The sequence below is a fragment of the Ascaphus truei genome, chromosome 8 (assembly GCF_040206685.1).
Source record: "Ascaphus truei isolate aAscTru1 chromosome 8, aAscTru1.hap1, whole genome shotgun sequence".
Classification (NCBI taxonomy): domain Eukaryota; kingdom Metazoa; phylum Chordata; class Amphibia; order Anura; family Ascaphidae; genus Ascaphus; species Ascaphus truei.
The window spans coordinates 7,419,944-7,442,022 of NC_134490.1; the positions used below are offsets into that span (position 1 = coordinate 7,419,944).

General features: G+C 45.6%; 1 protein-coding gene across 2 annotated transcripts in view; it reads right to left on the minus strand.

The window, feature by feature from the left end:
• The window catches only part of LOC142501097 (rap1 GTPase-GDP dissociation stimulator 1-like), a 43,251-nt gene that overhangs the window by 1,131 nt on the left and 20,041 nt on the right, over positions 1-22,079 (minus strand). The window contains exons 2-13 of one of the 2 annotated variants that reach the window (XM_075610453.1): positions 20,708-20,875; positions 18,001-18,123; positions 13,840-13,965; positions 13,283-13,411; positions 12,462-12,587; positions 11,150-11,293; positions 10,276-10,407; positions 7,757-7,891; positions 3,653-3,778; positions 2,906-3,045; positions 2,378-2,504; positions 931-1,059 (exon numbers count right to left, since the gene is read on the minus strand). In XM_075610453.1, the coding sequence (XP_075466568.1) occupies positions 931-1,059; positions 2,378-2,504; positions 2,906-3,045; positions 3,653-3,778; positions 7,757-7,891; positions 10,276-10,407; positions 11,150-11,293; positions 12,462-12,587; positions 13,283-13,411; positions 13,840-13,965; positions 18,001-18,123; positions 20,708-20,875 (1,605 nt within the window). Of the gene's footprint in view, positions 1-930; positions 1,060-2,377; positions 2,505-2,905; positions 3,046-3,652; positions 3,779-7,756; positions 7,892-10,275; positions 10,408-11,149; positions 11,294-12,461; positions 12,588-13,282; positions 13,412-13,839; positions 13,966-18,000; positions 18,124-20,707; positions 20,876-22,079 lie in introns of those variants that run through there. The other variant, XM_075610454.1, reaches the window with a different exon arrangement.

Genomic DNA, 22,079 nt, shown 5'->3' on the forward strand with positions numbered 1-22,079 from the left:
CTTGTTGGTCCATTAGAGAATCACAGGATGCACACATGCACACTGTTTGGACAGACGTGTTTACTGGAACTCTGCTCTGTAGAGTTGCAAAGTTTGTATGAAGCATTTTATACTACATCTGTTTGTGTGCAGCTTCACTGTGCTGATTTTGAGTTGTAGTATACTCGTTGAGTTCCGAGTTCTGATTCCTGGTTGGGTGCAGTTTGTGAAGCTTTTTCTAATTGGCTGTCCATGGTCCACAAGTCTGGTAATTGTCCAGTAACCGCCACCATAAGTACATCGTGCTCCCTTTAAAGAAGAATCCAAGCCATTTTTACATAGGATAGAAGCAGGGGGTCTGCGGAGCTGAACCCCATTAATTTCAGCTCCTAGGGACCCCCTGCTTCCAGAGATACTTACCCTCGTAGGTGGTACCAGTAACTCCTGCAAGTTTAAAGCTCCCGCGTCACGTGGGCGAGTAGGAAGCCGCACCGGATGACGTCATGGCTTCCTATTGGCCAGCAGGGCACGGGAACTCTGAAAAGCGGCCATTATGTGAACCCTGGTTGCCGGCACCCCCTACGGAGGTAATTATCTCAGGAAACAGGGTGTCCATGGAGCTCAAATGAATGGTATATAGCTCCAGAGACCCGTGCTTCAATCCTATGTAAAAAAAATGAAAATAATGTCAAAGACGGACGGCCAGCTTAGATTGTGGCTTTAAGGTGGATGATATCCCTGTAACAATCAGGGCCACAAGGTAATACATTTATTTGCCAACAATCACATTTTAATTCCTTTCACCTCTGGGGTAAGGTGATCTATAAAGACTTCGGCATCTTTCTGCTCTTTTCCTGGTCTAAATTGTCATAAAAGATCTAAAAAGGGAATTTGTGGGAAGTAGGAGAACGACGACCTGTTGAATTCTCCCAGTGTGTTTTAAATACCAACCCGAGCCCAGAAGGCTGCACAGGAGACCCATGGAGTTGTACTTCACCTCCGGACCCATGGACTCGTCCTCCAGAACTTTGTGCAAGATCAACACCAGCTCCGATTCCTGGAAGTCTTTTTCCACAATGTCTGCAAAGAGAAGGGAAAGATGGTATAACCTTCCGGCAGCCTGCTCTGCGTTCTGGAGATTAGTCGTATGAAATGTCCGGGAGGATAAAATGGAGCTCTCCCCAGCGTCCGCTACGCTGTGCAGGTCACCATGGAAACCTCAGAGGCTAGAGACGAAGAAAATCGGGATTTTTAATCACCAAAAAAGCAGGACGTGCTAATGGGGCAAGAAACTAACATTCTGCGAGTTAGAGGCTGCGGAGGGGATGCTGTTACCCCATAAAACCCCTTCTCGCACAGCTTAGCAAAAATGGCCCATTCAAGTAAAGGGACTGGAACGTCGGTAAGTTGCCATCCGACTTGGAAGATGGCTTAAGACAGGGGTTCTCTACGTCAGTCCCGAAGACCCGCAACAGGTCAGGTTTTCAGGATCTTCCTGCTTTAGCACAGGTAGCTCAATCCGTGGCACAGTCGAAAACCGAGCCACTGATTGAGCTGCCTATAATGAAGCAGGGACTGATTGAGCTGTTTTTTTGCTGAAGCAGGGACTGATTGAACCACCTGTGCTGAAGCAGGGATATCCTGAAAACCTGACTTTGGGGGTTGAGAACCCCTGCCTTAAGGAGTAACACTGCCTGAATGGGGCCGTACAGTGTTTTCCAGCCCAGAAAGTGTTTAATGGAGCAACGCTTCTTAGTATGTATACGTTATGTATATCATGGGTGGGGGAAGGATGCAGGTTTGGGGACCTGTGGGAGATAAGCAAACACACTCATAACAATATAATATCGTTTCTATAAACATGAAGAGCTGTTCCATTCCAGAACATTCCCCCAGGTGCATGAAGTCAACTTCATGTGAGTGAGCTGGAAGGTGTCTTATGGCAGCGGTGTGGCAAACTGGAGGGCGGTGGGGAGCGGGAGATTCTTCTAGGGGGGCACGGGTGGTTGCAGGGGCCCCACGCTCTTCCCCCAGGCATTTAATTTAATGCCGGGGGATCACGTGAGGCCCCTGCAACACTCCACTTACCTTGTTTCAGCCGGCGGTGTGGCAAAAGGGCATCAAATGACGCCGCAGGACCATGTGACGTCACGTGTCAAATGACACCGCATGTCACGTGACATGACCTCGCAGTGTAATTTGACGCATCATTAGACACGAGGGGGGGGGGCGACCGAGGAGGGAGCAGGTAGGGGGGCGCAGGAGCGGGGAGTTGCGCACTGCTGTCTTATGGAATAGCACCATTTAGTAAATATGGGTCTAATATTGAACCCCGGAATAATCATGAAGCGCTCTTTAATAAACCATGTTTTTGCCCCATTTGCAGTTCTCTTTGTACCTAGGTTGATCGCAGATGCGATGGCCAGAGCGACGAGGGCTTCGTTCTGCATTATAGCGTGCGGACTGGTTGTCATGGAGACCAGATGCTTCACGCCTGCGGCCTGCTGCACGGCGGTCACTACGTCCTGCGGGCAGCAATGTGTACAATAACCGCTTCAACAGAGATGTAGCAGTGACATTTACAGGGACTTTTATTCAGAATAACCAAGCAGCATCATTCATAAAATCCAGGCTTATCGCTACTCTGCAAAGGATCTTTATCTGCTTGTCTTTGGAACGTGGCTGTCTCGCATTATAACAATGGTCAGCCTACTGCAAAGGTGGCCGATCCAGTCCAAGGGCCACCAACAGGTCAGGTTTTCGGGATATCCCTGCTTCAGCACATGTGGCTTCGACTGAGCCACTGATTGAGCCAGCTGATATCCTGAAAACCTAACCTGTTGGTGGACCTTGAGGTCTGAAGGTGGCCACCCCTGAAGTAGGCTGACCTAAGCCTCATGGTCGTGTTGAAGGATATGGGCCTTACCTGTGACTTGCTGTGACGCAGGAGAGACGCCAGCAGGCGGTTTGCTTCTCCCCGTACCCCGACGTGATCCTTGGCTTCGCACCACTGCACCAGCCGAGTCAGGAGTTTGGGATCCTGCCCCAGCATCCTGGCTGTATCCGCTTCAAAGAAAGGGACTGGGGGTTATGATGGTGGGAAAAGGGTATAATGGAAGAGGTGACTGGGAGAGCAACTATATAATGGCACCATGGTTCTGGGGAGAAGATGGAGGGATGCATGGAGTGCAAGGAAGCACTGAACATGTTCTCGATAGTGAACTATGGGTACAAGGCAAATACTGCAGGCTTGTCTATAATATAATTCTCCCTCCAAATATAGAGGTAAATCAGACTGAGCCACTGAGCCCCCTGTGCTGAAGCAGGGATATCTAGAAAACTTGATCTGTTGTGGCCCTTGAGGATTGGTGTTGCCCGCCCCTGAACTAGACTCATTGGCTCTGGAGAAGTGTTGGTTCATTGTTGTGATGTACAGAAAGTGTTCTGGTAATAGATCTTGAAGAAGAAACCTATAAGGGTGTGAAAGCTGTGTTTGCTATAGACTGCACTATAAAGAACTCACACGTTCCCCTAAACTGTATTACCTCTTGCTGTAACATGCATCTACATGGAAATGGACTGGATTCCGTAATGAGTTAAGGACACTGAATAAAAGAAACGTTTCAGGTACTTTGTTATCATTGATTGGTAAATCTGGCTCTATTTGCTCTACCTTGCCCATCAGTCAGCATCCTCAGGGTGCCCAGGAGTTTAAATTGAACTGGAGGCATCTCCGACCTAAGCAGCATCTGGATTCTGTCTGCTACCCCTTCCTCCAACATCTGTACCTTGTTCATCGCTGGAACAACGTGACAAGGATTGTTTCATTAGAAAGGAAGCTTCAGCATCCATACATGACAAAATGATCACCCCTCCTTATAGGCAATTTATCCTAACTAGATGATAACAGGTGTCAATTAGAATTCCCCTAGATGCCATTATCACTTCAACGTCAGTCTTAACCAAAAATTGTTGGAAAAAAAAAAGAATGAAGAACATGAAATAAAAGTAAATTAAAATGATAATCATTGTTGGATTTTTAGCAATGAATGCACATGATATGTATGCTACTATGTGAATATTTCATAAACATTTCTATTTATTGATGTCCAAAAACATTGCCCTATTGTTAAACAAGTTCAAAATTCAGGAAAATCCAAATATTGATTTTCTTCTTTTTTTAGGGAGCTTTAATCACTTAAACGGGGATAATTGCAATTAGCATATCCCATAGAAATGACCCCCCCAAATCTTCTATCTGTGATTCTCAGGCACCGCTTCGAGAGTGGCATTATATATATATATATATATATATATATATATATATATATATATATATATATAATGCCATATATTTGGTAATTATTTTCCTTGCATGCTTCATAAGGTAGTTGATGAATTACATTCCACGTGTCCTTCCGCAATGCTGAATGTGATGGATGGTTTGCTTAATGCTGCCGCTTACAGCATTTCCTGATTACAAGAAGAAAAATCTCTTCTAATTCTTTTTTCCCCTCTCCATTTTCCCTAGTAGATTTGGGGGTATTTTAAAGCCTGACAGTAATTCAATCAAACTCTCTTATGATCAATACATGCAAATCCCGAAATTGAGTTTAGCAAATTAAGACTCTGTACAGTAATCGGTCTGGGAAATGCGTGCGCTTTAAATTTGCGGCAATAAACCGTTTGAGTGCCAGAGGAAGCCGGCAGGCTTTGCGCTGAGATAGTCTGAGTGTTCCAGTTGCACGATAGCTCCCCAGATTGTCAGCAGCACGTTCAAATCCCCTATGAAAGTAACACACAGAGCCATGGTATTTTTTTTTAGAAGCCCGGCGGTGAAAGTGTTCAACCTAAAAAAATGTGCTCGTGGTCCACAGAGGGTCCCAGGTGCGCTCCACTTGTGACTGCCTTTTCAGCAGATCAGGTCAGCCCATGACTATCAGTCTCTCTTTAGCCAGAAGGCCATGAAGAGTCCGGACGTTACTCTTTAATGTCTTCATCCGAGGATTCCGACGTCCTTCCTGTTCCCTCCTTGGCCAGAAGGCAAGACAGAGTGTCCAAGTTGTGAGGGTGTGCAGCCCAAAGGCTTACTAACCCAACGCAGCCTTTCCCTGAAGGAGGGGCGACCACCGACCAGCACTCAGTCTTTCTCTCTCCGCGGAAAGGTACAGTGGGTGCTTAACTAGGGTGACCAGATTCACAAAAGTAAAAACCAGGACACCTTAAAAAAAATATTTATAAAACAAATGACATTATCAACTGCGCCCCTTCTCCTTTATGTCTCTCCACCCCACTCCGTTCCCCCTTCTCACACACACACCCCTTTCTCTCTCCAACCCATCCCTCCATTCTCTCACCCCCATCCCTCCATTCTCTCTCTCCCCCATCCCTCTATTCTCTCTCCCCTATCCCTCCATTCTCTCCCCATTCCTCCATTCTCTCCCCCCCATACCTCCATTCTCTCTCTCCCCCATCCCTCCATTATCTCTCCCCCATCCCTCCATTTTCTCTCCCTCCATCCCTCCATTCTCTCTCCCCCCATCCATCCATTCTCTCTCTCCCCCCATCCCTCCATTTTCTCTCCCCCCATCCTTCCATTTTTGTTCCACCCTTCCCATTCTGTCTCTCTCCCCATTCTCTGTGTCTCTCTCCCCATTCTCTGAGCTTATCTCTCCCCCATTCTCTGTGTCTCTCTCCCATTCTCTGTGTCTCTCTCCCATTCTCTGAGCTTATCTCTCCCCCATTCTCTATGTCTCTCTCCCATTCTCTGTCTCTCTCTCCCCCATTCTCTGTGTGTCTCTCCCCATCTGTGTGTCTCTCCCTATTCGTTGTGTGTCTCCCTCTCTATTCTGTCTCTCTCCCCATTCTGTCTCTCTCTCCCCATTCCGTGTCTGTCTCTCTCACCCCATGATGTGTCTCTGTCTACCTATACTTTGTCTGTGTCTCTCTCTCCCCATTCTAGACCCTACCTGTCACTGTGGAGCATGGGTGGGGGGAAAGCCATTTTGAGCCCTGGCAGCAGACACCGGAAGTTCTCACTGACTCACTTCCGGGTCTCATAGCTGGGGCACCGCTGAAGCTAACCCCGCCCCCACCCTCTGCAGCGGCAGATCAGACCCAGCCTCCGTTCTCCTCCTGCTCTCCTTCCTGCCAGCATTCCCCGCTCTCTGCTGCCCCCACTGCTCTGATGGTAAAAACCGGGACAGTCAGAAAAAAACGGGACATTTTAAAGAATGGCGGGCAGCCGGGACCGACCTTAAAAAAAACAGGTCTGTCCCGGTTAAACCGGGACATCTGGTCACCCTACTGTTAACCCAACACCAAAACAAAACAAATCCATGGTGCGAGTGCTTCAGTGCGCTGTGCAATGTAGTGCCAAAGTGCTCCAACGAACAACACACAAAATGTGCAGGAGTGTGCACCGCAGCCAAAAGGCCGGGCAGGTACAAAAATATTGAGTTCCCTCACAGCCAAAAGACCAGGGGAGGGTCTAGTGCAGAAAACATACGAGTCGTGCAAAATTATCCATGCAGGTGCCAAGTGCTCTAGTGACGTTTGCTGTGACTCAACCAACACAACCTGAAGGTGCAGCGACATGGACCCCACCAGGTTGACTAGACCTACAGTGCACCAGAATAAATTGACGGGCTTCATTGTATCCACTTTCTCGGCCACAGCCAGAGGACGATGTGTATCCATGAGAGTCCATCCTTCACAGGACAGACTCTACACTTGATCTTTGCCAAAATACAGAGCCATGGTATACAATACAATTAAAAAAAAAAAAGGCAAAAACAGCAAATCTCGCCTCGGCTTTTGGGTGAAAAAAATTCAAAATGTACCTGCACATTAAATAAGTTATGGTGGGAAAATAAAAAGTGACAAAAACCCTCCAGTGTACAGTGTACAGCAAATAAAAATCACACGTGTGAGCACATTCACGTCTCAGATAGGCCTGCACATCTGCCTTTCCCCATTATCTCTTAGCATACAGTGCTTCCACAGCAGCCAGGGATTCTGGGAAATGACATGCAAATTAGCACACTGTCACTCTTTACTTCTTGTCCATTTAATATATGCTCATTTGCATGTCATTTCCCAGAATCCCTGGCTACAGTGGAAGCATTGTATGCTAAAGCACGGGTGCGTAAACTGGGGGGGATCTTCTGTGGGGGAGGGGCCTGGCGCTTACAGGGGCCCCCGCGCTCTTCACTAAGGCATTTAAATTAAATGCCGGGGAAGCACTGACGGCTTATGGTGTCACGTGACGCCTTGTTGCCATGGCAATGTGATGTCACATGATGTCATGACATCAGAGCCAAGGTAAGGAGGAGGGTGCGCGAGCAAGGGGGGAGCACCGGCGGGGGGACGCAGCAGGGGAGTAAGATTGCGCCCCTTGTGCTAAGGGATAATGAGGAAAGCAGGGCTGCCATCCTGTCTGAGATGTGAATGGGCTCACAAGTTATATTTGTATTTGCACTAAAATTTAGCTGGAAATTCCTGCCCTAAAATCCAGTGGAAGCTTTAGTACAATCTTCTTTTCTGAATCACTGTCCCATTTAACCTACTATATCAGTTGAAGGACATACTTAAAAACTGTTGCATTTCTCATACTATATTTTCTGGTAAAAATACACACACACACACACACACACACACACACACACACACACACACACACACACACACACACACACACACACACACACACACACACACACACACACACACACACACACACACACACACACACACACACACACACTCACACACTTACCTGGTATAGCGAGATTCCGCAGTGCACTGAGGGCTGCATGTTGCACAGCAACATCTCCATCCTCCACGTGCTGTTCCAATAGGTCTAACAGTTGGTGCACCACCCCCAGTTGGACCATGCGGACACAGTTACTGTCTGATAAAAGAGTGACGTAGACAGAACTCATCCAACAGATGGCAAAGTATTTAATTACAGTGAATTTGTTCAAAAGAAGGATATCTGCCTAAGCTCACGTATCTCCTAAATCAGGAGTGGCCAACTCCAGTCCTCAAGGGCCACCAATGGTAAGGTTTTCCGGATATCCCTGCTTCAGCTCAGATGGCTCAAAGACAAAGACGGAGCCACTGATTGAGCCACCTGTACTGAAGCAGAGCCTGATTTAGCCACCTGTGCTGAAGCAGAGTGAATGAGCCATCTATACTGAAGCAGGGATAACCCCAATACCTGACTTGTTGGTGGCCATTGAGGACTGGAGTTGGCCGCCCCTGTCCTAAAGGAATCACGCTCACATGGGAATTATGGGGATAACTCGCCACCAATGGATTCCGACGTAACGCTAAGTGCATCATACGTGTGCTTTCTTGGTTGCGACAATCACGTGACAATCATATAAGTAACAAATAATACAAATAACACATAATGGGAAGAAGCGGTTCAGTCATAAATGTAACATTTAGGAAAAGGAGTCCCTGCCCCGAAGAGCTTACAATCGAATTGGTAAGTAGGAAGAACGTACAGAGACAGTAGGAAGGTGTTCTGGCAAATGCGTCTGCAAGGGGTCAGATCAACTTAGTACACAGCAGTAAATGATAAAGTATTATCATATACACTATAATATTACTAATGCAATGAAATAGAGCATCTAGAACCCCCAGTGAGTGTGCCCTGTGCCTCATTTTTACTTTTGCTCCTATTCTTTATCCTTTATGATCTACTCATCAATCTCTCTTGACTGCCACAAGCTCTCCTCTCTCTGCAATAAACATTGCTGCCAGCACTCGTGAATCATGCCTTTCAATCTCCTTCCCTGCGGATGTCAGGCACTTCATCTTAGTCCAGTTGGGATCTGATAATAGAAGTAAACACTTCCTTGAGTCGCGGAGGAGACGCTGACACATTGCACAGTTCTGAGCCTCAATGCTTCATCATGCTGCGAAGTGTAAAGCTGCAAAGGGAAGGCACAGCTCACTCCTCACGCGTAACCTCTATCCCGGATCTAAGCCAAGGGCGAAAACACGAAGCCCACCGGAGCTTTCGGATAAGGAACTGAAAGGTGGGATAGAGGGCAAACAAGGAGGCCCTTCTAATTTAAAGATGATCATCTCCCTTAGCTGAACAATTTTGTTGTGTACAAATCGCCCCTTTTCAGGCTGATTAAATACTTCAGTGCGAAATCTCCCAATTGAGTTCTATTTTGGAGAAATATTGATGAAGAGCAGCTGTGGCCAACTCCAGTCCTCAAGGGCCACCAACAGGTCAGGTTTTAAGGACATCCCTGCTTCAAAGTTCAGTTTAGTCAAAGACGGAGCCACTGAATGAGTCACCTGTGCTGAAGCAGAGACTGATTGAGCCACCTGTGTTGAAGCAGGGATATCCTTAAAACCTGACCCGTTGGTGGCCCTTGAGGACTGGAGTTGGCCACCCCCCGATGTAGAGATACCTAAAACACGTCTGCCACTGTAACTTTCTGAAAATGACCGTGTTACTGAGCCAAGAGGCAACAATTCTTTTCATATCCGCAGTCTGGGAGCTAATACCATAAAGTGTTAGTCACAACTTGTTACTGGTGTCTCTGCGCAGCAAAAAAGGGTTATAAACCGGGGTGGATTTCCTTAACGGACAAGGGGTGGGGCAGTCTCTTTCTGCTATACTCCCCCTCCTCCTGTCGGGTGCCGGGATCAAACTTCCACCCGACCGGAGGAAGCAGCTGCAGGACCGCTGCTGTCCTCAAGGTAAGAGTGTTGGGGGGGGGAGGGGGGGTTGTGTTGGAGTGAGAGGGGGGGTAAGGGAGAGAGGGGTGTGTCTCTTAGGCCTCCTCCAGGGTGTAAACAGGTCCTCAGGCGCTCCAGCGCTGCGCCCTGCTTGGCCGGGCGATTCCTGGCCGGCTAGGTGCGCGCGCGTCTGGGGGCATGGCCACGACGTCACAGAGCTAGTTCGCCTTCATTGTGAGAACCACTCGCGTGACGCGCTTGCGAGCAGCAAAATCAATTTTGCTTGCTCGGCAAGTGGCTGAGCGCCGAGCAGGCCACATGCATTTTCGCAACGTGTCCAGCGTGAGCGCGCGCGCCCGCTCAGCACCCCCCTGGACGAGGCCTTACCTTCTTCGGAGCGGCATCTCCTCCTGCGGCATCGCGTTGTCATGGCGACGCTGCAGGAGGAGGGCCGCTATTGAAGGACTCGCCCCGGCTGGCATGTGCCTGCAATCCACCCCGGGTTATATAGCAACAGAGTCAGATAAGCCTGAGTTACATAGCTAGCACACTGCAGCACTGCAAGGTGTTTTACAGAAGCATCCTTACCGTTTCTAGCAAAGTTTGCAATGGCGAGTGCCGCGGTCATCTGAAACAGGGTGTGCCCGGAGGTTAGCCAGGGAGGGATATTCTGGTAGACTATGCCAATGCCGTTATCAAACAGCTTCTGCATTGACTCATCTACAAAACAACACAAAGAGGCCCCACGTCATCCCATTAAAAAATAAACAGGATTAAAACTAGAGAACGCCAAACTTTTATCGGGGGCAAAATTTAATGAATATTTCAGTATTTGCTGTAGTGAATGCTGTGTTCATTCAGGTAAACATTGTGTTAAACGCTGCTTGCTGTGTGTATGGGCCTAAGTGTTACATTTTGTTGGGTAGCACACATATTGCACGGAATTAGAACAGATCTTGTTGAAAATCACAGGAACGTTGCGATGGTAAAGTGGAGGATTTGCATAGTACTCATTGTTTCATTATTCTCATTTGCATGTCATTTCCCAGAATCCCTAGCTGCAGTGGAAGCATTGCCTGCCTAGAGATAATGGGTGGGGAAAGGCAGGGTTGCAGACCTCTCTGAGACCTGTGAATGTGCTCACGTGTTGTTTTTATTTGATAGAATAAAAAAACTAACTTAGTTAAAGATCACAAGTATGATCCCCATAGTCACAGACGATGAATACATCTGGTGAACTGGAGCACGGAGAAAGGTGTTAACATTCAAAAAGCAAAGGGGAAAAAAATCACGTGCAACACAATTATTCATTCTAATAACAAAATAAATGGAGAAATGTCAGATTAAATCACGGACTGAAATATTTTCACAGACACTTTACACGGAATTAATTCATCAGTCTGTCAATGAAACAGAAATGTGTGGCAATGCTTATTTTTTGTGATGCGTGTTTGTTCCTCACCCCCAAGAAGCAGGGATACAATAAGGTCGGACGCGGATTTCATTGTGCAGACATCTTCTGTCTGGCTGCTGCCCTGCAGCCTGTGCAGGATCTCACACAGCGTCTCCTGTACGGCCGCTTCCACCAGCTGCAGCTTTAGGGCGTCTGAAACCGTGATACAGGGGCGGGCGCGTTATTATTGTGGGACAATGTGGTGTAGATCGAACGGGCAGCAAAATGGTTAATGAAAACAAAGTATGTGATTTTGTCACTGTCATTTCGAAAATGGTTTAATTTCCTTACCAAGGTCATCAATATTCCCTTAGATCAGGGGTGGGCAACTGCAGCCCTCAAGGGCCACCAAAAAGTCAGGTCTTCGACCGAGCCACTGATTGAGCCAGCTGTGCTGAAGCAGGGATATCCTGAAAAACTGACCTGTTGGTGGCCCTTGAGGACTGGAGTTGCTTTAGATCATTATAAAACTCAACATTTAGAGCAGGGGTGCACACCTCCAGTCCTCAAGGGTCACACACAGGCCAGGTTTTAAGGCTATCCCTGCTTTAGCACAGGTGGCTCAATCAGTGGCTCAGTTATTTTGATTGAGCCACCTGTGCTGAAGCTGTGACTGATTGAGCCACCTGTGCGGAAACAGTGATATCCTGAAAACCTGGCCTGTGTCTGGCCCTTGAGGACTGGAATGTGCCACCACTGATTTAGTGGGACACATCTGCCAACAAACTTCAGACCAGCAGTGTGGTTAACTGTCTATCCCTGTCTTTGTTTTTTTAATTCTAGTTTGCAGGTCATTATGTTTAAATCTTCGAGCATGGGAAACAAGATGGCCGCCAAACAGCAGACCAATAGAAAGTCGTAACGTCACCGGTTGCGGCTTCCTACTGGACGTCCTTTTACCCTTCCCTTGGGAAACCAGCAAGTAATGCAGGTAAGTTAGTTAGTTTTAAACCCCTCTATACTACTTTCTTGGCCACTATTATCTTAGTGGGAAGTAGTTGGCAAAGCAGGTTCATTTCCCATAACCTTATTGATGCAAGTGGAGCAAGCAACTATTTGCAAACTTGCTGGCCCATCTGGCAGTGAAAGGTTTAATGGTGCATTGTAACAGATGCCAGTGACTGCCAGCCCCCTGCAATGCCCTACTTTCTTCACAAGCAGAAGCCTTGCATACGTATATATCCAGCCCTGTACTAGCCTGAGCTGCATGGCTTGCCTCTAGAGAGCCATCTCCGCATGTTGCCTTTCTCTGCTCGTTACACAGCACTGAGCTTCAAAACGTGGGAGTTGATCACATTAAAATATCCAAATATACTTGTACCGTTCTCTGCCAGCATCTGGAGAACCTCGATAATAATTTCGACCCTCTCGTGGTTCTCTGCTCTCTTCAGCTGCTTTACCAGTTCCCCAGCCACTGTGGTTTTACTTAGAGCTTCCTTAGCAACTTCTACAACAGAGAAAGGGGAAAGACTCGTAATCGTCCAATCCTGTGGTTCTCAACTCCAGTCCTCAAGTCCCACCAAACAGGTTAGCTTCAGCAGGGATATCCTTAAAACCTGACCTGTTGGTGGGACTGTAGTTGTGAACCGCTGGTCTAATCTACCATTAGTGCTTGTATAGCTTCAGGGTTTTTCCTTTTTAGGAGTTCCTTTCACAGTATTCATTGGAACACTTGGAACTTGCTCTGAGACTGAGGGAAGATATCCTATACAATGTATGTTGCTAAATGATACCAGCTCTCCCATGCATCAGGTATCAAAATTAGATTACTGAGACAATGTTTTTATTCAATATAAACAATGAAGGCTGAATTCTGGGAAGCCCACGCTCATTTATAATAAGATCCTTAATTCACAAGATACAAAGAAACACCGATTAAAAGAAATCAAATAAATCTGATATACTACCTAGAAATAAAAGGTGGCGAATGGATAATGTAACCTCTTCTGCCTATATACACTTCGAAACTGTATTTTACGAACACATATAGTGTTGTATATTAAAAAGAACTGTTGGGTAGCCAAGCGTGACACCTCAAATTGCTTTCAAGAATACTTGGTGACCCTTTTTTCCATTGTACAGGACAACTATTGGACTGTGTGTTCTCAGACTGCAGGAAGAGGGAAGATTCTCAGTTCTAACCTAGATCCGCCAGATTGGACAGAGCCAAGAGACCCACACGCACCAATGGGTCATTCTCTGGGAAGTCGGTCAATATTCTGACCAAGGAAGTGATCACATCAAGCTCAACCAACTGCTCCTGGAGATCACCTAGACACAGCAGAAAACCCAAACTGTCACCATCATAAATATTTCAATAAAAATTAAAGAAGGTGTGTGTGTGTGTGTGTGTGTATATATATATATATATACACATATACACACACATATACGTGTGTGTGTACCTGTATACGTATGGGTGTATGTTTCCTATGTCTAAAATAATAGGATACAAATATTTAGTATTTAGATATTAAAATGATAGTAGGGGACTTGCCATTCATACTTCACCTTGACACTGTGATATGATTCCCATTTTTGGCTAAACATTGCAGACACACAACCTTCATTGTCTCATTCCTAGAAATGTATAAGGTTTTCATCACAAAATAAAGATAGTGAGTGTTTTCCGAAATGCATCTAGGATGGATACCATAACCCCAAAAGTCACCCCGACCCTAACTAAATTTGTCACTTACTATTCTCGTAACAGATGCGGCCAATGGCCCGGCCAGCATGGAGAAGCATCTCCTGATCTGAGCTCTCCAAAATAGGTACTAAAGCCATGACCAGGCCAGCATCAATGCATGGTTTCCTTGTTTCTTCTATACACAGAGAACCAGACAAGATACAATATTCATGTTACAAAGGTTAATTTCACATGGAGTATTAGTGGCACTGCCAGGTATTGGACCACAAAGGCTGCTGTATTTGATACCAACACCATAACCAATACACCAAACATCTAATCTCCAGGTTTATCATTTGAGATGAACCTTGGCTCATTCACCAGGACATTTGACCCGTTGTTAAAGTTGGAGATGCGGTAACTTGCACAAATTTGCGGCGACAGTATGTTTCGCTCGAACTGTTGGAAAAAAAACTTAGATAGAACATTTTAACCAAAAAAAGTTTGGGTGAAATTGACAAAGCTGAAACGAAATTTGCCAGTTTCAATCAAACTTTGTAATTACAAATGTCATCAGAGAAGAATCTACCCTGAAATACAAGTTTTGAAGGAGATGAGAGCTGAGAAGCAAAACCATATTTCAAGCTGAGATTTTTACTTTGTTAATTTCCAAATTCCAAAAGTCTGGGTGAAAAAGGTTTGCACTTCCTTAGTTGGAGTGTTGGTTCTGGGTTTGGTTATCTATAGATTCATCTTAGACTAAGGCAACCCTTACAGTCCAAGGGGTTGTAGTTCAAAATTCTTGTAGCCGTATTGGATCTGGAGAAATGCACATTATTTGTAGGTTTGATACCTTTAAGCAGAGAAACATGAGTTCTTCACAGATTAAATTGTGTACAGGCTTTCGAAACCTCATACTGTAACTTTCAGCTCAAAGTGTCCCATCAGTACAGTACTGAGAACACTTGTAGAAGAAACCTATGAGGTTTTGCAAGCTAGAGTACAGTATGTACACTTTAATTTAACCTCTGACTAATTTCATCTACGTTGGTCTGCTAAAAAAGGTGTCAAACCTTCAATGAATCTGCAGTCCAACGAGCCAAAGGTAGGTTTGAGTTGAAAAAAGGACTTTCATGTTGCATTCATTTAAAACAAATCTAAAATTGCAATAAGGACCACAATTAGTATATTAAACACTTCAGCACGTGTGAAACCTGTTAGGATTTCTATGTAAAGGATTGTTTTACCCATTTTTGTGAAAATCTCAATAAAATGTTTGAAACAAAAACTTCAACACAATCTTCCCTGAACCATCCTTCAGTTCTGGCCAAGGTAAGGTTTTGCAGTGTCATGCCGCACTACGTTCCGTGTCATGCTGCACTACTTTCCGTGTCATGCCGCACTACGTTCCGTGTCATGCTGCACTATGTTCCGTGTCATGCTGCACTACGTTCCGTGTCATGCTGCACTATGTTCCGTGAAATGCTGCACTACGTTCCGTGCCATGCTGCACCATGTTCCGTGGAATGCTGCACTATGTTTCGTGTCATGCTGCACTATGTTCCGTGTCATGCTGCACTATGTTCCGTGAAATGCTGCACTACGTTTCGTGTCATGACGCACCACATTCCGTGTCATGCCGCACTACGTTCCGTGTCATGCTGCACTATGTTCCGTGTCATTCTGCACTACGTTCCGTGTCATGCTGCACTACTTTCCGTGTTATGCTGCACTACGTTCCGTGTCATGCTGCACTATGTTCCGTGAAATGCTGCACTACGTTCCGTGCTATGCTGCACCATGTTCCGTGGAATGCTGCACTATGTTCCGTGTCATGCTGCACTATGTTCCGTGTCATGCTGCACTATGTTCCATGTCATGCCGCACTACTTTCCGTGTCATGCCGCACTACGTTCCGTGTCATGCCGCACTACGTTCCGTGTCATGCCGCACTACATTCCGTGTCATGCTGCACTACGTTCTGTGTCACGCTGCACTACGTTCTGTGTCATGCTGCACTATGTTCCGTGTCATGCTGCACTACGTTCTGTGTCATGCTGCACTATGTTCCGTGTCATGCTGCACTACGTTCTGTGTCATGCTGCACTATGTTCTGTGTCATGCTGCACTACGTTCTGTGTCATGCTGCACTACTTTCTTTGTCATGCTGCACTATGTTCCGTGTCATGCTGCACTACGTTCCGTGTCATGCTGCACTGCGTTCCGTGTCATGCTGCACTACGTTCCGTGTCATGCTGCACTAAGTTCTGTGTCATGCTGCACTACGTTCTGTGTCATGCTGCACTACTTTCTGTGTCATGCTGCACCATGTTCTGTGTCATGCTGCGCTATGTTCCGTGTCATGCTGCACCATGTTCCGTGTCATGCTGCACTACGTTCTGTGTCATGCTGCACTACGTTCTGTGTCATGCTGCACTACGTTCTGTGTCATGCTGCACTACGTTCTGTGTCATGCTGCACTACGTTCTGTGTCATGCTGCACTATGTTCTGTGTCATGCTGCACCATGTTCTGTGTCATGCTGCACCATGTTCTGTGTCATGCTGCACCATGTTCTGTGTCATGCTGCACTACGTTCTGTGTCATGCTGCACTACGTTCTGTGTCATGCTGCAGGTTCTCTGGAACAGGTTAGTCCAAGCTCAATCCTCAAGGATCACCATGAAGATTTCACTTATTTACAGGTAGTTAACCAATTAACATAGCTCTTATTATCACTAATGCAACTTGCTGATACTGTATATAAATATATTGCTTAGGTATATATTACCCTAATAACCTGCCTTCCCCAACCCTCTCTAATAGGACATCTTCGATCAGATGCATCGTAAGGAACCCCAACCCTCTCTAATAGCGCGTCTGAGATCAGAGGCATTGTAAGGAACCCCAACTCTCTCTAATAGCGCGCCTGATATCAGGGGCATCGTAAGGAACCCCAACTCTCTCTAATAGCGCATCTGAAATCAGAGGCATTGTAAATTCTTCTGTATTTAGCACAATTTTCAAATAACCTGAAAATTGCATGGAAAACCTTTAGGGATGTCCGGGGAACCCAATGGATCCTAGAAACCCTGGTTGGAAAACCCTGTTCTAGTATCTGGATTTGTCCTGAAGAAGTGTGCCTATGTGATAGGTTCCGATTGCCTTTTATTTGACCAAAATGAAAGATGTTCATAGATATGTAGCCCCCTGTAAACAGCACAGGCTATACATATCTTTCTCCTACTGAGGTAAGTCCTGTTAAGGGCAGGCACCAGTAGTAATCATGGTTTTTCCCCCTTTCAAGCCCTGCCCTGAGTGATAGATGCAGGCCCCTGACTCTGCTGCAGGCATGAGACAGAGGGGAAGTCCTGCTGACATCATGAGGGATGGGGCTGAGACTATTTAGCAGCCCATTCCTGTAAGTGACAGTTAGTCTACTCTAGGAAGTCTGTCCTGGGAGTTGGAAGAGAGTGGAGTGGGTCGAGCTCTCTCTCCTGGGAGCAGGAGAGACACTAAGAGGACTCTGGCCTATGATAGTCAGCGAGCCAGCAGAGCTCCGGTGGAACCAATGCCCCTCACCGTGATGAGGGGGTGATGGGGAGGATGTACCCCCGCCCAGAGGGGACCCTCTTGGCACTGGGATATTGAGGCCCCTCACAGACCATCCTGTGGAGTACCTCTTGGAGGAAAGGAGAGGAGAGGAGAAAGGCTGTACACCTTGGGATATCTGTGTGTGCTGCTACTGCTATTGCTGTTGTTGTTGCGGCTGTATGCTGCAAGGCTGCTGTGTGTCATCCAGATACAATAAAGAGACATTGCTGATCTTACTAAAGACTATTGTGTGATTCTGGAGCATCTACCCTGGGACCAGGGGTCACTTCTTCTATACGGGTCCTACCCCATACCCTAGGAAGGTATAGAGGATGGAGGCGCTGCACCACCACTAAGAGAATGAGGCAACTACCCCAGAAGTCTGGTCCTGTCTCCCCAACAACATCGCGGGAAGCTCAGGCCCTCCTGTTACCGGCAGGTATGCACCACTCAAGCACATGTAACCAGCCCTCACACACCCTAGATATAGCATATGTGTCGGGGGGGGGGAACAAGGGTTACAGATAGAAAGATGAAGATGTCATAGGAGACCTCAGATCTCCTCTATTCGGACTATGTTACAACATTAATGATAATAATAACAATGATGAAAAACAATGATAAGCAGTGACGGCTTACCATTCTTGGCTAGCTCTGCCAACACACGTGCCGCCTTTTCTGCACAAGTTGGACTGGCTTTGAGGAGCCTGGCTAAGGTTGGTAGAACCTCACAGTCTGTAAGCAGTTTGGCCGATATCTGCACTGTAGAGAAGACATGTATTGCAACAATGCACATTTTGTCCCCATAAGTTTGCAAAACAGAACACATGCCTCACCCTGAGTCAGACTAAATTAGAAACAAGTTGGTAAGCGTGTTCAATGCTAGATAGATCACCAGAACCATAATGGGATGCACAAAGTGCACGATGAATGTAACCTACCAATGACCGTGGGATGTACTAACTGAGTCCTTCTGCTGCATGAATGATCTGCCAAGCATTGCAATTTGTTTCGGGTCTTTCCAGCAGTGAAGAAATAGCAGAGCTCCATTAGTTTCAAGCTGGGAGACGTAACTAATAACTACAAAAATAACCATGTATCAACCTCATTTAATTCTACAGGATCTTATGGTATTAAATTGCATTAGCTTGTCTCTGTCCTCACTGCTCAACTACAGGGCTACCCTTATTCTCCATTATTGTCTATATGCCACTTGTGCAGGGGCGGCCAACTCCAGTCCTCAAGGGCCACCAACAGGTCCAGTTTTCAGGATATCCCTGCTTCAGCACAGGTGGCTCAATCAGTGTCTCAGTTGAAAACCTGCTGTTAGCTCTTGAGAACAGGCGTTGGCCACCCATGCCCTACGCCTTTCCTGTAGGAACGAGGTGAGAACGTTGCAGGATTATGGCTGAATTCTCTGGGAGAGCCACCGCCAGCAATTTCAGTACAGGGATCTTCTTCATTTTAAGCAAAATGTATAAATGAGACGCTTGCAGGTCCTAGAACTGACCACCTTTCCGGTGCGTGACGAAAATGCTAAGCCATAAGCACATTAATCTTCTGTGGCACCGAGATAACATCTAAAATGCATTTTTATCGTTTTTTTTTAAAGAACTGTCAAAAGTGTTGGGGATGTACAAATTCCGTGTGCGCCATCCTTTCTCGCACAGGCCGCGTTGCCATGCCAACAGGATGAACTGGCAGAATTTGGAGAAGTGCTTGTCAGTGGAGAACTGGCAGGTAAAATTGCAGTGACTCCCTCAATTAAGCAAAACTGAGCTTGCAATTAACAAGTGTTTATCACATGAACAAACTGCCTTCATACTGTAAACTCATTGAAAAACACGTTCCCTGGCTTGAGTAGCAGGCAAACTGATTGCCGCGCTCTGCGTGAGCTCTTTGTCGGCACCCTATACAGCAGGGGTGGGCAACTCCAGGCCTCAAGGGCCACCAACAGGTCAGGTTTTCAATATATCCCTGCTTCAGCACAGGTGGCTCAATCAGTGGCTCAGTTGAGCCACCTGTGCTGAAGCAGGGATATCCTGAAAACCTGACCTGTTGGTGGCCCTTGAGGCATGGAGTTGCTCACCCCGTCTCTAACAGTTTGAACTGCTGAACAACGAGCCCCAACTGCCTCCCACGAGCCAATTAACCCATGAATACCAAACCAAATACAACAAATATAAATAACATATTCAATTTAATGTAAATAAAAACAGCACTTGTATGGCATGGATCCCCGCAGCCATGTACACCCCCCATCATTAAAATTCAGGGTATCCCCCTTATAACAAAAGTACACACCTCTACTCCAAGGTAATGGTAACAAATCCATAGCTACTGTATGCTGTCTCCTATATCTTTTACCCCAATGTGTTGTTAGCTTATCCACCACAAGAGGGCGCTACAATTAATTTAACTTTTTTCTATGGATCATTACTGAATAGTCTATATTTCAGCCCAGAGAAATGTTCATACGTGAAGATATTTAATAACGTTCAAGGGCAAATATTTGCAAATATTTATTTTTTTATAATATTTTGGTTCTTTATATGCTCCTCTTGTAATGTTCTAAAAGGCTAATTCATTTATAGCACTCTACACATTCTATCACTGGAAGAGTCTGTGTTAATAGAATGCCATAAGTAAAACTCACTTGGCCATCTGGAATTAAGCAGCTGGCCTGAAATGCATTTAATTTCCAGAGCATCTTGCTTAAATTTGCAGAAATACTGCAGATTGAAGTTTGAAAGGCTACCGGATGCCAGTTAGAGATTATAAAGCTGGAAGACTTCTTTAGGTAACTAAGGGCTAGGGCCTAGTACCTACACATGTTCACTTACCGATAAATAGAGATATTATCTGATTAATTACATGTTAGAGACATCCAGAGAATATAGCCTGCTGAGGACCCATGAGGGCTTATCTAGGACCACAATGACATAGGCTAATGTACAAATATCAGCAGGGGCAGAATGACTGGAAACACATGATAATGGGTACTGCATTTTTTTTTAAAGAAACCTATGTTTCTCCTTGTTTCTCTGTGTCTATGAAACAAATAGTTAGCATGGTCTTCTGTTTAACCCATTGGCTGCCAGAGTAATGTGTTACAGGCCTTTTTTTTTGCCAAATGAGAAATTAAGAAAATTGGAAATGTTTTCCATTCAGGTATTAAATCATTGTTAATGCACGTGCAAGCATTCTGCTTCATGCATTCCCTCTAGTCCTTATTGGTGTAACCATGCCTTGGACACCCTGCATTGGTAGACATAGTATCTCCATCAGCACAAAACTCCATCAGGATGAGTTCAGAGAGGTGTAAGAAACCTGTGTGATACTTAACTGTCTCCATCAAGTGCCATCAGGATCAAGTTTAGGCTTTCGATGATTTGTTTCTCATCCTCTGTTTCCCCTCCACAAAGTTTGAGGCATTCCATGTGATGAGTTAGGGTCTCTTCATGGGACAAATTAGCCCCTGCAGAGCCAGGGGTGTTTAAAAGTCCTTCTGGCACTAAAGAGATTTAATAAAACATATATTAATTTCAGAATGAGGAAGAATGAAAGAACCAATGACACCTAATGTAGTACATGAATCATGAATCAAATTAAAAAGAAACTGTTTTCACGGCACCAACCTTTCAAATCACACTAGTACATTTTTGTTTATTTTATTTTTTTCTGTTGATCTGGGGATTTCTGCTTTCAGACATATTTTCGGGAACAAGCACTTTCTTAAATGTTTCATTTTATGATGACATAAAAAAAAACCCTCCTGAAAACGGAATATTTTAGTATTTCTTGTGTCCTCTGCGTTTGCCACAACTTACATGAGTAATTCTCTCGCCTCTCATATTCTCCTTGGAATGGGGCTATTCAATTATATAAAGGGCATTTATACACTGTTATTTCCATTTCTTGTTAATGACGTTAAGCTGCCTCCACAGTTGTTCCGAGTATTTCCTTTCCATTTCATCTTAGAAACTTTTAAAGTCAGAAGTTATAATTGGCAACAAGATTGTAATGTCCCCTGGGGCCGCCCATTAGTGAGTGTACAGCATTGCACTGTATGGGTAGGATGAAAACTTGCATTGTGTATCCTTCATCCTCGAATCACTGATTTCTTGGATTGGAACTCGTACCCATCCTCACAATGTGAAGGAACGCACACTGCCTGTGATGTTACATTGCCCAGCAATGCATTGAAGGTTAATACAGTGTTAACAAACAGAAGAATGAAGGTGCTTTGCTGTGTCTCTATGGACACATCAGCAGAATCACACCATATGCACAATGACATGCAAAAGTCCTTGAAAAGGTTCCATCTGTTTGCAGCACACTGTGTTATGTAATTGTACCCAACGCTGTATAAGAGAAACATAGCGGAAACACACTGTGGGTGACTCCTGCTGATCAGATCAGTCTTGTAATGTCTGCCTGGTCCTTCTTCAATATGTTTTATAGACACTTTCTCATTTTAGTGCAATTCATTAGAATAGAGCCGAGCATTGGAAAGCTTCCTCACTGCATACATGTTAAATAGGGGATCCGGTCTTTGCATTATGGCCAGAAGTGGAAATCAGACAAGCAGAGGCCAGAGGAGCAAATGGCACATTTATGCCAGCTAACGATTTTGGATCTATATGTCATGGTGGAGGTAGTTAACTAAAGCCCTGGGCTGCAAAATAATAAGAAAAAAAAACCAGCGTGAAAGAATT